The following is a 17,149-nucleotide window of genomic DNA, read 5'->3' as shown; positions in this document are numbered from 1 at the left end:
TAAATAGAGTTTGAAGAGAACGAATTTCTCACAGCGTTGTGCAAGAGGTAAAACTTTTCAAAACTTTGCTATCTCAAACAACTCCAAGGTTTTCATCACACCTGTGCTATGAAATATTTTCTATTTTTTTGTCTGGTTTATTTGCTTCTGTTTTTAATTCTTTTCATGAGCAGAACTAAGTTTCACATCATCAGTAAATTAGTAAATTATTTCAGTTGGGTACTAATGTTGTTAATTCCTTAAAATGACTGACACTAAATTAATTTGGAATCACTTATTTTGCTCACATGAGTACTGAAAGAGGTTGTCATAACTGATGTTATCATGTTGAATACCTAAGTTTGTGCTGAGGGGTTTTGTTTCCGCTTGCAGACACTTTACGGCATTTTATGTTGCTGTGCTACACTGACAGATCACTTAAAAACAGTCATTCACCCAGTCTTTCTTTTAATCTTTGCTGCCATCCTTCATTAATCTTATGTTAATGGATTTTGTGTCAAGTTACTTTATATACTAGCTGTAAAAGTTAATTATAACAACAAAACCTTTTTCATACTTTGACAAAATGACCTTAGTTTTGTGGCCTAATCTAAAGGATTTAACAAAGAAATCAAATTGCAGGAGATTGGATAAGGTAGGAAGTGGCTACATGACCATGCTCTGCTGGATCTCTGCTTGGGAACTGGCTGAGGCTGAGGATCATTTTCTGATGACTGATCATCCCTCACTGAAAAAGGAGTTGATGGCAAAGTCCTGTACAGTTTTTGACATGATGTCTGGGAGGAGATTGCTTTTACAGCTACATGACCCCTTCCACATACTTCAAATTGAACCTGGCAGTACAAAATTTGGTTGGTTTTGTCCTATTTTGAAAATAGATTATTTCTGACACAAAGGCCATATTTATTCACAATGGGGGCAGGAAAAAAAAAAAAGAGTAATATATGTGTGGATGAATGGTCCTGATGGAGACAAGGTTGAGCACTGCATGGAACTGACAGAGATATTTTAAGAGTTTAAATCTCAGGAGACATATGGAGGCTGAAGACATACTTGTCAAGCAACTGTTGTTCAGGTTGGGGGTTCAAGCTTTTGCCAATTGTGCTGCTGATGGCTGTCCCATTTTCCCTTCAGTGAAATATGTTCACCTTGTTAATCCCCAGCCATTCCTCACATCACACCAGGGACTTGTCTCTTGCAGTATGCTGTGCCAGCAGTTGGGCTGAAGGTGCTGCTGAAGCATGTTCTTTCTGCCTTTGGGACACTTTCTTGTCTAATTTCCAAGCTATGAAGATCATTCCGTCAAGACTTAATCACATATCTCCCAGTATACAGGAAGACCTGGGAAAATTACATGAGTGGAGAGGAGCAGATTTGAGTTTTGGGTCATTTAAGATAAACTGCTTGGGCATCTCCAAGGACTTGTGCTCCATCTGCAGAGGTCCTCCTCAGAGTTTACAAGAGACAGGCCCATAACATGGCTCTGATTGCCAAAACTGTGTGGGAATCAGAGGCACCTTCTGCCTTCATTGTTTCCATGCTCCACTTTCTCCTGTAATATAGCACTTTTTAACACAAAGACTGCAATCTTTAGTTTTTGTCACTAAGCCAGAGCTCTGAAGATGGAGGTAACACAGTTAAGGCACAAGATTTCCACTGTTTTAATTTCCAAGCATTAACGTCAAGAAACTTCAGATAAATGATCGACAGGAAAGAAACAGGCTCTTAGTTGTAACTCTCATCAGCTCTTTCTGCAGAGAGGTTAGGAAATACAGAAAAGCAAGATAAAAGTATTCCTACATGGAGATAAAATGCTGCTGGCCTTCCTTTCTGATCTGTGAAGGACAGTCGTTTTCTCAGTTGCCCAATTATTTTCTTTAAGGGACAACTATGTCAGTTTAAAATTAACCGTGTTGATAGATATACAACACCTCAAAACATAGTCAGCAATGGGAAAGAGGTGTTAATTTTGGTTGCTGTTCTGTAAAGAGATAATAATCACCTCTTAAATTAAGTACGGTGGGTAGATCATAAACATTGTTTTGTGAGAAATCTAATTTATGTTGAGAATTAAGCTATAATGTTACTGAACTTTTGCATTCCCTTTTCTTCACCGTATAATTAGCCATTCCAAGGGGAAAAAAAAAAAAAAAAAAAAAAAAAAAAAAAAGTTGTTGTCTTTTTAGAATAAAGATTTCAGAAACTGATAATTGCCTCAGAGATCAACATTTTCTTCTTTCTCCTTCCTGTGTAAACTAGTGTTTAGGGTAGGGGTATCAGGGTAGTGGCAGTGCCTGGAGATATAAGCCTTGGCTGGTACTCAGGGGCTCGTTTACACAACTTAGAGGTGCTAAATACCGTAAATTAAAGTTATGCTCTCCTTGAAGTCACTTGACACCATAGCGGCTGTGACACTCGCAGCCAAAGCACAGAGAAGCCTCAAGGACTAGATTCCCGGTGCCGTGTACAAAACAGTATCTCCAAGATGTGGAGGGATTTACATGAATAAAAGCGTAGTGTATCTTTTTATTTGCTATTCTGAAGAGTTCGTGCATTGAAATGATGGAAGAATTATATGTTAATATTATTTTAATACCTTTTATCCGTAACAATACATAATTTTTTTTTCTGTCAGAATAAAATTCACACGGATTTCCACTGAAACAGAACAGTCAAACTGTGCAAAGGAGATTTCTCTTTCAATTCTGCAAAGGGTTATGAATCAATAATAACAATAATAACAATAACAATAACAATAACAATAACAATAACAATAACAATAACAAACAATAACAATAATAATAATAATAATAAAGACTATTAAGGCAATTAAAATTGCAAGAAACCTTAGCTAAACTTTTCATTTATTAGCCCATTTGATAATCTATGTCAGCAAAATTAGTTCCACTAATCTCTCTCTATATATACATATATATACATATATATATACATATACATATAGAGATGTATATACATCTCTATATATACATATATATACATATATATATATATATAGAGAGAGAGAGAGAGAGAGAGAGAGAAGAAGGATATGATTTCTAAGAAGGACGACGTCAGAAACCATCATAGCTAACAGTATAAGAAAATCATGGTTGCTCAGAATCAGTCTGGCTTGACTGAAAGACGAAAGTACCACTTTGTAAACGTAGACAAACTTTAAAACTCTTTCTGTTGAGAATTTCCATTGCAATATCAATGAATCACCACAGTCCTTCTTACATTGTGATAGCTGCTAAGATCTCAGCCATGGTTGGTCTGCGTGCCAATCCGATGCCAGTAGTGTTGTTGAAGAGCTTCATTCTAAACAGTGACTCTAGGAGACCTCTGTTGTGTTTGCCCAAGTCATTTCTTGCAAAAGATACATGAAAGTGGAAGAATTAAAATGAGAAGACTTTAGAATAAGACTATTAAAGCTTTGGTGTTTTGTAAACTACAGTTGAGTGACTAAAACTGCAAAACAACTTAGTTTTCTCATCAACATATATTAAAAGCTTTGTCCTCTGGTAACCTTACCAAATGGCTCTGCTAAGCATATTTATGACTGATGCTATAAGTCCTCTTCTCTCTGAGTAGTGGAGCTTGCTGTGATTTCAAGATCAGATTTTCTGAGGACAGTACTTGCTTCTCTGACTTTCCTGGGTCTCAGAGGAGAGGCACCGTACATATTTATGAAGTACCGCATAGCTGTCTATGTCTGTTTTTGCTAAATTTTTAATTTCAAATTCCCTAGTTCTGTTCTTCTCCTCAGGGCCTTAGTCACCCTCCAGTAATTTTCATTACATTACAGCAATTTTAGTTTTACTGAGCATAAAATTTCCCTTGTTTCTTGCTGTGAACTAGTAAATTAGTCATTTTGACCACAACTATACAATAATAGGGGCATCCAGTTCAAACTCTTTACAAAACATTTCCTGAGAGGATTGCCCTTTTGCTCCTGTCGAATGATCAAGAGATGACCCTAGCTTCTGTTCCATCAGCTAGCTCAATTTTGACAGCTAAAAGTAATTTTTGTGCTTCAAGTTTATATATCTTAATTTAAATAATAGATTTCTGTTAGAAATCCAATTTCTGTTTTTTATTGTTTCTTGATATTTTTGACTGCGTGTGTGCATGCATGGTTCTTGCCACTAAAGAGTAACGTTTGTAAAAGAATAAATGCAGATCGATTTTTCTTGGCTTTTTCTGAAGTCAAAGTGCTGAGACAAGCAAAACATGTTTCCATTACTTAACTAAGCAAACAATGGCATATAAATCATAGAGGCAGCTGGACCAAGGTGTCGTTTTCATAAAGAGCCAGATTTCTCAAGAAGGACAGTTTAATGGGCTGCTGCCAGTGAAATGTCTGCAAAAGTGGTAATTGCAGAAGGACACAGAAAAAGTGGCGCTAGAAAGGTGTCATGTAGGAGCTGAGAAATAGCCCTGCAGTCAGGACAATTGGAAAAAGGAGACTGAAAAAGGTGTGTGCTTTAATAATTTGCTTCTTGATGCTGATTGCTTTAAATCAAAATCTAAGTTTTTATTTTTAGCTTGTTCACATTGGCTGCAAGATCAGAGAAGTGTTTTTAGCTATAATTTTATTTTGCTCATGTTTATACTGTGGCTTTGTTTCTCCTTTGATCATGCTTAAACATGTTTCAAACATGTTTGTTTGATGTATGCTATTTTTTAAAGGACTCTTCCACATTGTATGGTTATGTGTTGTTTTAAAGCAATGAATCATTGCAAATTATTTGCTGTCAAATTATTTCTTAAATCCAGTTTCAGAAAACATGCTTTCTGGATGTCTAGCCAATAGAAGAATCATTTTAAGCTAGAACATGTTGAATTATTGCAGTGGCTTTTCTGAGTGCTTCACTGATTGAAGACAGTTCTAGGGTCTCAGAATACCCTATAATTCACATACAGAAATTTGAAGTCATCTTATCTATCCACAACACCTGCAGTGCACCAACATTTACAATTGTCACCAGTGGTTTTGGATCAAAGTTCCACTTTCCGTTCAATAAAACTTGCTTGAAGTTCATTCCAGCACTTCTTATGTGGCTGTGTTAAATATGTGAAATAGGTCAACCCTGACTGAATTATTTTAAACTTCCCATGGGGAGCCTCGATACTGAACCTGTTTAATTTTGCAGGGTAAGGCCAAGCAGTCTCAATACTTGAACATACACATTCATGGATAACGTTCTTTCTTCTGCTGCATGGGTGAGCAATTAGGAGAGTCAAGGACAAGACCCTCATCTGTGGACAATATCTCCCCTCCCTTCCTCAAAGAGCAATACAAACATGCTACACAGTCCATGGAGAGTGCTATGTTGCGTGACTGCTGGCCATCTGGCTGATTGATTCATCATGGCCCTAAACAGTTAGTTGTAAGCACAGTCTGAAAATCCAGAGCATTATGCCAGCGTGCATCAAACTTCAGATCAAATAGCACCTCAGTTAATGAAACAATAAAGAACACACTACAGATGACTAGTTTATACCATCCCACACTTCATAGGTTGTATAGCCTACTGAATTATCAAACACATTTCTCTTCTTCTCTCTGAACATGCGCACACAACCATAATATAAAATTGCTTGTATGATCATTATAATTTTTCTGAACAGAAATTAATTGTGTCTATATGCAACCGAACACGTATAGACTTTTTTTTTTTTTCCTTCATTTGTTTCATTACATAGACACACAAAATGTTATATGGAAGAGGGGGAAAAAGTAACAGCAACGAGGGATGTATAACATGAAGGACCACTCTTTTATTGACTAAAACGTGTTGATTTAACCAGGTGGCAAAATAAACTGAGGTTTGCTCAGTAAGAAACACAAGTGTTATTCAGCAGAAGCTGTTCCATGATGTACAACAGATATGTTCTAATACAAGGCTGTATGAGCATTCTATTTTGGGGGATGTAATTAGGATTACTAATCACTAATCGGAATTCTGAATTCTTCCCAGATGAGCACTGCTAAGAAATAAGTAAAAAGCATATTCACATGCTCTAGCTATAGCCTTAGTTATATTCGACTTATTCAGGCCCCTCTCATCTGCTACCACTCTGTTAGTTATCTGAAATACATATTTTTAATCTCCAACTATTTTGTGTAATTCTTTTATCAGTTCTGCTCAAATACTAGGCTTTTGTACTGTTCTAGGTTCACTTGCAAAATTAAGGGACGGAAAGAAAAGAATAATAATATGCTAACCTGGGGCAAGTTTATATAACCCTTACTATATCAGCAATATTACTGACTTGAATGGGTCTCCCCATGGGCTCATCACAAGCCAGTGTAAAGTTAGAATTTTGATGTCTGACAATATAGTGATTTATGTTAGAATTTGATATCTTGTGATTAACAAAACCCATTGTACTGAAGACAAATCATTCAGCCATTTGGGAATGTATTTAGATTTTGGTTGAATGTTTTTTTTTTACCCCTTTCATTAAGACCTTAAGATTGTATAAACAACCTTATGTGTTCAGACCAGTTCTTCAGATCAAGTAGCCCAGACCAGTGTCTGGGTGTCTGTTTTCTCTGATGAATCCTTCCTCAGGTTGCCATTTGGTGATAGATCGTATAAAAATAACATACATTAACTTTGTGATAATATGATCTAGATATTATTTATCTAGGGCCTTGTGTCAATGTAACTTTAAGGCTAGCTTGAGTTCCTGTTTTAGAGATGGAGAGCTTAAGCTGTTTAAAGATTTCTAATGTTTTTGTTTGTCTAAAAAGATTTATTTTAATAGAGAATAGGTAATAGACACAGTTCCACTGAGATCTTTTCTGTGGTCTTTGTTGTTCAACATGTTCCTAAAAAAAAATGAAAAATGGGTTGAGCAGCTAGATGAGAAAGTTTTCATACAATACTGCATTATTCAACACAGTGAGACAAAGAAATACTGTGATGAATTACAAAAGGATCTTATGCAACTGGGTAGCTAAGCAATCAAATGACAAATTAAATTATTCCTGATGAATGATATAGTGAAACAACATGGGGAAAGACACGAGGAAAATAGGCCTATCTTCACATATAAAATGATGGACTGTGGATTGAGCATTACCAATCAAGGGTGAGATTCTGGGGTTATGGCACATAAAGTTCTACTAAATTTTAGCTTTCTGCTTAGAAACAGTCAAGTCTGCATTAAATGTTAGGATTTAATAGAAAAGAACAGGTAATTCAACAAAGAACATTGTATAAGAGCATTTCTATAAGAGCACAATTCACCCACAACTGCAGGAATTTCAAATGTAGGAAAATGAAGTAAGTAAGAATCATCTTCAAACCACAAAATCAGAATTAGTTTTTAGTTTATTAGATTATATACTTAGTGACAAATTGAAAAAGGACACTGTGAATTAATTCTGAAGAGATACCTGGATGGAAAATTTTTAAGAGTTAATAAACACATTAGACAACCAGCCAAGCAGGGAATCAGATATGCTGAAAATAGCTGGAGGCAGGGAAATTACTCTGTGAAAGTATTATTTGGCCTTTGAAAGTATTATTTGGACCTACCATATTCTTAATTTGTCCCAGATAATTTCTTTAGGTTGATGCTGGAGTCTGTATATTGATCTAAGTAAACCTTGGTGTAAGTCAGTATGGCCATTTCTATATAATATATAAAAACATAAGCATAAAAATACAATGCAGTGTGTGTTCATGTAATAGCATATAATAATATATGCTATTATATAATATATAATAATATATGCTATATATATATAATATAAGCATATACATGCATATATATAAATATATCAAAAAGGTTGCTTACAAACACTGTTGTTCTTAATAAGGCAATGGGTTTCACAGGACAGCTAGTGCAAACTGGCAAAACAAATTACAATTCATTATTTCCATGACTATATGGCAATAAACATACACTGAAAAGATGTTAATACATGACACTGAAATAGCTTATAATTTCACATAGGAAAAGGACTCTTTGAGCAGTTAAATATAGTTCACAGTTAATTATCCCAGCAGGATGCAAAATGGCTATAAAACAGATTGGTAAATCTGTTGGATATGCCTTCTTTTTCCAAATATAGTGAAAGATACCAGCTGAAGTATCTCTGTAAAATAGTGATGAGACAGATTCACCACTGACATAAATTTACATTTATGATTTTACAAACTTTTATCCCAAAACTTTTTACTGCCATGATGCGTTGTTTTTTTATTTTTTTTTAATAGCTAATAAGTGTGTTTGTACCTTAAACATTTTCATCTGTTGCCTTATCTTCATCAGCAAATAACACCATGAATCTAATTGTCAAGAAAAAAAAAAAAAGTTTTCCAAAAAAAAAATCTTAAAAAAAATAACAATACAAAATAACAATACAATATTTTAACAACTCGAGTAAATGAGTAGATACTTTTTTTTTTTTTTTTTTTTACAATAGGACACTAATACTTTTATTGCTATAAAATGCTTTCTTTATATATTCTTCTTTATTATGATTGTCTCAATATTTATCTTATTTTATGAAAGACTTCAAGAAATATTATTGATTAAAAGTCAAAGCATCCAAACAAAAAACAAAAATGTCAATAATATCTACATTGAATTAGGAAGCCATTTCCATTCATGTATGAGATTCCATGAATATTTAGTTGCTCCAGTGATAAAGTCAAGGTCAGTTCATTAAATATCTATAGTAAACATTTATATGTATTAGAGATAAAAAGAATATAAATGTCACATTATAGGTAATGACATACCTAACTTGGATATACTTCTTACTTGATGCAGAGATTGATTCTGGGGAAGCAAAGTCACATTTATTTCATGTAAGGAAGGTAAGTGATTTTATTCATGGTATAGTAACACATACAACGATATTGTCTTCTCAGATCCTAGATTCATTAGTGCTCACCTGATACCAGAAAGTGATAATCCAGAAGATGACAAAATCTATTTCTTCTTCCGTGAAAATGCAATTGATGGAGAGCACACTGGAAAAGCCACTCATGCCAGAATAGGGCAGATCTGTAAGGTAAAATGATGTCTTTGTGTGAGATTGAATGTACTAGCAGGACACCGGCAATTTTGGAAACTGCATTTTCATGCCTGTAAACTATTCAGTGTTAGCCCTGGCATTGTAGTGAAGCAGAGTGATAGTTATTGGATACAAGCAAAGATATAGTATTTATTTCCTTTCCATTTGGGGAAGCTTAACTATGATTTTATGTTTAAAAAATCTTAGGCATCTTCTGATGCCTAGAATGTTTCTGCAGAAGTAACCTTTTACAGGAAATGTGGTACTTCCAGGTAGGCCAAAAACATTTGAAAAATTTATTTTTAAAGAATGTTAATACTTTTTCCATTTCCACATTAGTGAAAATCCTTAAAACAGAGGCAAAGGAAGATTCAACAAAATAACTGTTTAATTTAGCTGTAGAAATGGGCAACTATCCAGAAGACTGTTAATGATTGCAGATTGAATCATCCACCCACACTGATAAATGTCCAAATATTTTCTGACAGACTTAAAAAAAACCTACAAATTAAATTATATTCATAAATGTTGTAACTTTGGCATGTAGGATGTTTACTTTAAAATTCTATGTTAATCCATACACATAATAGTGATATGGTTTAGTGGAGGACTTGTTAGTGTTAGGTCAGAGGTTGGACTCGATGATCTTGAGGTCTCTTCCAACCTAGACAATTCTGTGATTCTTTGATAATTTTAGTTTATCCCTCAAATCCAGAAATGACTGCTTGAAAACCATTTACTTTGTAAGTATGAGTTCCTTGGTGTAACTCTACTCAGATGTTATGCAGCAATGCAACCGATCCCACTGTGTTGGCATTTCCACCTACTTTGTTCACATGCAATTAGTATATCCACTTTGTTGCTACACAGCTAAAAATAATGAACCCTGTAGGCCTTAGCAAGCCATATCAGCCTGAGAGCTCTGGGGTAAAATATTCTGCTTGTCTGACTTTTTTTCAGCTTTATATATATAATATATATAGGGAGTTTATTGCTATTCTTATTCTCTAAATGTTGTGAACTATAAAGTGATACTGTGAACTATGTGGTGATCCTGTGTAAAATAAAATTAATTCAGAATTGATGTCTGGCATCATAATTATGTTTTTATATGTAGAAGTTGAATTATTTTTTGTTTTCTATAAGTAACACCCTGTGATTATTTAACATATTTTCTCTGCACTCTGTTGATCCTTCAAAGACTGTTACTAGGTATTAATGCAAAATACTTCTATTATTAGAATGACTTTGGTGGACACAGGAGTCTTGTTAACAAATGGACGACTTTCCTCAAAGCACGTCTGATTTGTTCTGTGCCAGGACCCAATGGCATTGACACACACTTTGATGAACTACGTAAGTGACAGAGTGGCTTTGAATATAAAAGCATTTTCTGGTATTATCCATACAGAATGTTACTTATTTTCTTTCTCTGTCTCTTGTTATTGTTACAGAGGATGTGTTCCTAATGAACTCAAAAGACCCTAAAAATCCAATAGTCTATGGAGTGTTTACAACTTCCAGGTACAGAATGTATCATTTTACTTGCATGGAAGCTTGGGTGGTTGCTTGTTTTAAAGAGGTCTCTTAGTTAAAAATGTTTTTAAGAAACACAAAATTTTCTTAACCTTTGAACTGAGAAGTCAGCAGCAGAAAGAAGTAATTAATTAGGTTTCTTTTCTTTCGGGCAATGTATATCATCACTCTGAAGCAAGTAATCACAAAGACTATCGGTTTCTCATGTTGTTCTTGCTGTTGAATTGCATTTTAATAGTGGAGATAAGAATTTGTAGTCCTTTCTACACAGACCTGGAAAAGTAACATAAGCACCAGTATTGTTTGTTTGGGGGAAGGGTAACAGAAAATCCACAATATTAGAACTTTGCTACTCAAGGAAGTATTAGTTAAAAACGTTGCTGAAATCTGAACGTTTTAAAAATCTTTCAAAAGTTCTGTTATTGAATCACATGTAACTGTGACTTGAATGTTTTGGTTTCGTGGTGTTTTCATCAGAAACAAAATTATACTTGTAGCTTTGGCCTGAGGAAGGTTTGCAATACTAGGTACACAGAGCATTGCCACATTTATCTATAAAGGATGAAAGATTCCGTTTGTAGACAGACAAAATGTTGCTAGTGATAACCAGGCATAGAAAAGGAAGAATTATAAATGCTTGCTGTTGTCTCCTGTTAAGAAATTTCAAGGTAAGAAGCAACACGGAAGTTTGCATGTGTACTACCCAAACTGTTTTCTGTAGGTCAACAAAGTTACAAAAGAGACTGCTAAAAAGTAAATTAAAATAGAAAAATGTAAAGAGTAGGAAAGAACTCAACAATCTTCAACAAGCCCTGGTGAAGTTTACTCAGACTGGTGCTTTGGACTTGTGGGGACAATATGTTTTTAATAGTGGAATAGTAGCCGTTTGCTTAGCACAATGTCTGAGAGATCATATCAGTTATGCTGAACTTTCACAAGAGGTGAGTTAGGATTGTTCCGAGAGCATGTCAGAGTTTTGATAATCAACACATGTAATAAATTAGAAAGCAACAAGCTGTTATTCCCATAGCTCACCCACCTGATTAAACCGACTGATAATTTAAAGAACCTGATTTGACTTCTTCTCCCCTTATTTTCAGTAATATCTTCAAGGGGTCAGCAGTATGTATGTACAGCATGACAGATGTGAGGAGGGTATTTCTTGGTCCCTATGCACACCGAGATGGCCCAAACTATCAGTGGGTTCCCTACCAAGGGCGAGTGCCATACCCACGGCCAGGAACTGTAAGTACCCTAAGAAATCTAGTAATCTAAAAAGAGAAAACCGTGGAAAATATTTTCGCACATTATATGGTCCTTGAGCTGAGATCCAAAACAAAAACTGAAAAAGATGACCCAGACTGAGTGTCAGAAGGGAAAGTTTCTCCAGGTCCAAAATTTACTGATTTTCTTGTAAAATATGAACTCAGTATATCTGTGATCTAATTTCAGTTGGACCTTCATTTTGGCATTCTTGTCAACATAACAATGCTTTGCTGCAGGATGCAATGCTATGGCTGCAGGAATTTGCTGAAAGTCAAATGTGTAATAAATTACTCTGCATTATTGTCTCCTTGGAATTTGCATTTGTTCCAAATACTGGCAGAACCATTCTTGGTGAGAATGAACAGAAGACAGAGCATCTGCCTGACTGTTAAGAAACACTGAATTGTTTGCAACATTCAGTCTAGTACAGTAAGACATATTTCTGCAATGGATGTTAGAGTAACAATAACTGACTTCTTCTGTCATTTCTTTTTAATCTGTGCCTCTACCTGTTTCCGTTTCTAGTTTATGAATGACTAAAATATTGGTGTATATGAGACACACATACCTACAACTGCAAACTGATATCATCACATTCTAGAAGTATTTTACTGCCTCAAAGTTGCCACTAGTCTAAGAAGATAGGGAATTTATGAGAAAAGCACTTATTGTATACATCAGGATAGCTCCTTAGCTGGTGTAAATCAGCTTGATCCATTTATATTCTGGAATATCATTACTGAATATAAAGCATCCATACACATGCAAACATAAATAGAAACATAAATAATGTATCTGTTTGTAATATTTCTTAAAAGTGTTCTTAAATACAAGGCAGGAAACAAACCAGGAATAGGTTTGATCCTTTCTCTTTTTTAAACCATCTGATCTTCTATTTTTATCTGGTATGTTTTAAAAAATGTTATTTCAAATCTGATTTTTTTAACTGATTTCCAGCAGGTAGACCGTCTATATGCTTAGCCTAACAAAAGTGACCTCCTATGTAAAACAGTGGTACCCTGACAGCCATAAGCCATATTGCCCAGCTTCTACTTCCTCTGCTAAAGGAATTCCTAATTCTTTCCAGAGTTAAAAGACAGAACAAGGGAGGTTTTATTTCTTTCTTGATGATAAGCTTACACTTACAATTTCACTGTAATATATATATACTAAGATTCACCAAGAGCGTGCAAAGACATCGGGATTTCCTTGTAAATTACTTTCTTATATAAGGATGAATGTGTTCCCAAATTCTACATAACCCTTCAGTTGCGTCATGTAGTGCAAGAAGCTATGCCAGTGAAAATTAAGTTAATAAAAGAGTGGCTGAGACCATCAGTTTCTCCACTGCCAATGACTCTAATCCTTGTGTCTACCACTTTGAAAAAAATTTTATTCTTGTATTCACAAAACTCATTCTCTTGTATTAGTATGATAAAAGTGAATTTAAAAATGAGAGACATCTCTGACCACAACAGAGATTTTATTTTTCTAAAGTGATAAAATTGAATTTACTTTCAATGATGTGTTGAGAATAGAGAAGGATAATTTTTTGAAGTTCCTTTAGATGTCAGACTTGTAGCTTCCTTTTCCCTAAAGGGAAAGAGATGGAAAAAAAAAAAAACAAAAAACAAAAACAAAAAACAAAACAAAAACAAAAACAAAAAAACTGAACTTACAGTGATTCAGTTCCAGCTCTCACTGAACAGTGCTGAATTATCTGAGGAATTTCATAGGTGAGGTGCCAATGAACTTCCCAAGCATCTGGTGACTTGCCCAGTCGGAGTAAAGAAAAGGAAAATTAAAGGTTCTTTTGAAAAGCTGGAAAACTTTGTAAACAATTCTACATCAGCTTTATATTTAACAAATAAGTTGCCAGCATTTTTCCTTTAAACTCTACAGAATTTTATTTATTTACTTAACCTTTTAGCATTATTTGGAAGAGAAGGGAGGATTTTTATATATACCAAATTTGAATCATGAATTCATACTGATTTTATATGAATTCAGATACAAAGCCTTAGTCTTAATTTTCTCTCCTTTATGCTGCCAAGACTCTACTTTCAGCTGTGTCCAAAGGCCTTTTGTTTCCTACCAAAATGTAGTTTTTGTTTTAGTCTGTTGGATTCCTTGGTAGTCCAGTTAAGGTATAGCCTAGTCAACTTTTATTGACTTATCAAAATCCTTAGCATAGCATATTGAAAATCAACAACTGGATGAAGATACTAAACAGAAGAGTTCAGTTGACTTCAAGATCAAGTTAATCTCTGCAACCTTTATGAGGATATTTTTTATTCATGTATAACCTTTGGAATGTGAAAATTATTTATTTGATACAAGTGGAACCAGGATACGGTTGGCTTTCTGGGCTGCAAGCACATATTACCAGCTCATGTCGAGCTTCTCATCAACCAACACCCCTAGGTCCTTCTCCTCAGAGCCTTCCTTGTCCTTCTCTTCTTCCTAATCCTTTCTCTTCCCAGCCTTTATTTGTGTTTAGGATTGTGCTGTCCCAGATATACGTCCTTGCATTTGGCCTTGTTGCAATTCATGAATTTCATATAGGCCCACGTCTCAAGCCTGTACAGGTCTCTCACGGATGGCATCCTTTACCTCCTGTGTGGCAATCCCACCACACAGCTTGATTGCTTGATTGGCAAACTTCCTGAGGGTACACTTGATCCCACTGTCCATGCCACCGGACAGCGTCGGTCCCAATACTGCCTCTGAAGAACACCACTTGTTACTGATCTCCACTTGGACGCTGAGCCATTGACCACTGCTCTTTGAGTGAGACCATGCAGCTATTTCCTTACCCACCAAGTGGTCCATTTATCAAATCCATAGATGAGGCAAAGAAGGCATTAAGCACCTCAGCCTTTTCCTTATCTTTTGTAACTAAGTTTCCCCTCTGCATCCAGTAAAGGATGGAGATTCTCCTTAGTCCTCCACTTTGTGTTGATGTATTTGTAAAAATATTTTTTTTGTCTTTAACAGCAGTAGCCAGATTGAGCTTCAGATGAGCTTTGGCCTTTCTAATTTTGTCCCTGCACAGTCTCGCAACATCCTTATAGTCCTCCTGAGTGGCCCACCCTCTTTTCCAAAGATTATAAACCCTCTTTTTTCTCCTAAACTAAAGACACAATTCTCTGTTCAGCCAGGCCGGTCTTCTTCCACACCAGCTTGTCTTTGGGCACATGAGGACAGACTGCTCCTGCACCATTAAGATTTCCTTCTTGAAGAGTGCCCAGCCTTCCTGGACTCCTCTGTCCTTCAGAACTGCCTCCTAAGGGATTCTGCCAACCAGTGTCCTGAACAGCTCAAAGTCAGCCCTCCGGAAGTCCAATATAGCGGTTTTACTGGTCCCCTTCCTGGCTTTGCCAAGAATAGGGAACTCTACCATTTAATGCTCACTCTGCCCAAGACAGTTTCCAACCACCACATCTCCCACCAGTCCTTCTCTGTTTGTGAAGAGAAGGTCTAACAGGGCACCTCCCCTGGTAGGCTCACTAACCAGCTGCGTCAGGAAGCTATCTTCCATGCACTCCAGAAACCTCCTAGACTGTTTTCTTTGGGCTGTGTTGTGCTTCCAGGATATGTCTGGAAAGTTGAAGTCCCCCATGAGAACAACCACTGACGATTTTGCAACTTCTGTCAGGTGCCTGTAGAACTCCTCATCCGTCTCCTCATCCTGGTTCGGTGGTCTGTAACAGATGCTTGTCTTGTTGGCCTTCCCACCGATCCTAACCCATAGGGACTCAACCTTATCATTCCCAGCCTCAAGTTCCACAACATCAAAACACTCTCTAATATATAATATATAATATATAATATATAATATATAATATATAATATATAATATATAATATATAATATATAATATATAATATATAATATATAATATATAATATATAATATATAATATATACTTATTATTATAATTATATATATTATTATATAATTATATATATTATTATAATATATAATAGCCACATCACCACCCTTTCTGTGCTGCCTGTCCCTTCTGAAGAGTCAATAGCCAGACATTGCAGCACTCCAGTCATGGCAGCAGTCCCACCACGTTTCTGTGATGGCAACCAAGTCGTAGCCTGCCTGCTGCAAGATGGCTTCCAGCTCCTCCTGTTTGTTACCCATGCTGCATGCATTAGTGTAGATGCACTTCAGTTTGGCCATTGCCTTCTCTTCCAGCCTCGCCATTGTTACTCCTGGCACAGTTCTAACAAGCCTTGTTTCAGCCCCGTCTCCCTTCTTACCTAGTTTAAAGCCCTCTCAATGAGCCTCGCCAGCTCCTGGGCTATGATCTGTTTTCCCCTTAGAGACAGGGACCCATCTGTGGCCATCAGGCCAGGTGCCGAGTAAAGCGCCCCGTTATCAAAAAAACAAACAAACAAAAAAAAAAATCTGTGTTGGCACCAGTCTCTGAGCCATGTGTTTGTCAGGTGGGCTTTCCATGTCCTCTCTGTACCCCTCCCTGCCACCGTAGGGATAGACAAAAATACTACCTGCACTGCCGCTCCATCCACTAACCGTCCTAGTCCCCTAAAGTCCTGTTTGATAGTCTTCAGGCTTCTTTCTTCAATGTCATCACTGCCAGCCTGGACTATCAAAAGAGGATAACAGTCAGAGGGGAGAACCAGGCTGGGAAGCTTTCTGGCAATGTCCCTGACCCTGGCCTCAGGGAGGCAGCAGACTTTCCTATGGGTAGGGTCTGGCCAACAAATAGGGCCCTCTGTTCCCCTAAGAAGGGAATCGCCTACAACAATCACCCTTCTTTCTTTCTTGGTGGAGGCAGTCCTGAGTTGACTTCCTCGCCCTAGGCATCCTCCTGGGTAGACTTTCTACCTCATCCTCTCCTACCGGTCTCTCAAACTCCAGGGCCTCAAATGAGTTGTGTAAGGGCACTTGGGAAGCCAGCAGGGGGGTGCATCACCTGAGATGTCGAGCAGGGACCTGTGTGTATTCCTCCTCAATTCCTAGGTCCCCAACAGCGACAGGGAAGGGAGTCCACCCCCAATTGGGGTGTCTCACCCCGGTATCTCTCCTTCAGGCCCTGCAGGGAGTTGCTCCACAAGTTTATCTGCTGCTCACACTCCCTGATATCCTTCAACCTCTCGACCTCCTCCTTGAGTTCTGCCACCAGGCGGACCATGTCATCCACCTGCTTGCACCTCATGCACGCAGTCTCTCTGCCTCCCGAAGATGGCAGCAAAAGGCTCAGACACTCCCTGCATCCAGAGACCTGAATTGCTGCATTTTTGGGCGGGTAGTCAGTCTGGGTGTGTACAG

The 17,149-nt window shown here is 36.8% G+C and overlaps 1 protein-coding gene and 1 long non-coding RNA gene across 5 annotated transcripts in view; one reads left to right on the top strand and one right to left on the bottom strand.

Moving 5' to 3' along the window:
- The window catches only part of SEMA3A (semaphorin 3A), a 339,984-nt gene that overhangs the window by 291,538 nt on the left and 31,297 nt on the right, over positions 1-17,149 (top strand). For all 3 annotated transcript variants that reach the window (XM_068669962.1, XM_068669961.1, XM_068669960.1), the window contains 4 exons: positions 8,895-9,037; positions 10,282-10,396; positions 10,495-10,564; positions 11,677-11,821. In XM_068669962.1, the coding sequence (XP_068526063.1) occupies positions 8,895-9,037; positions 10,282-10,396; positions 10,495-10,564; positions 11,677-11,821 (473 nt within the window). The remainder of the gene's footprint in view (positions 1-8,894; positions 9,038-10,281; positions 10,397-10,494; positions 10,565-11,676; positions 11,822-17,149) is intronic.
- Positions 3,087-9,056, bottom strand: LOC137849864 (uncharacterized). 2 transcript variants are annotated; one of them, XR_011092115.1, is made up of 6 exons: positions 8,918-9,056; positions 8,763-8,802; positions 8,254-8,306; positions 7,813-7,865; positions 7,551-7,646; positions 3,087-3,366 (listed from the first exon to the last, which is right to left on the bottom strand). It is a non-coding gene; the product is annotated as an uncharacterized lncRNA (long non-coding RNA). The 2 variants fall into 2 exon arrangements; XR_011092114.1 differs by lacking the exon at positions 3,087-3,366 and adding an exon at positions 5,760-6,838.

This window comes from Anas acuta, chromosome 1 (assembly GCF_963932015.1).
Source record: "Anas acuta chromosome 1, bAnaAcu1.1, whole genome shotgun sequence".
In the NCBI taxonomy this organism is placed as follows: domain Eukaryota; kingdom Metazoa; phylum Chordata; class Aves; order Anseriformes; family Anatidae; genus Anas; species Anas acuta.
The sequence above is the reverse complement of the archived record's forward strand: the minus strand, read 5'-3'. Positions and strand labels throughout refer to the sequence as shown.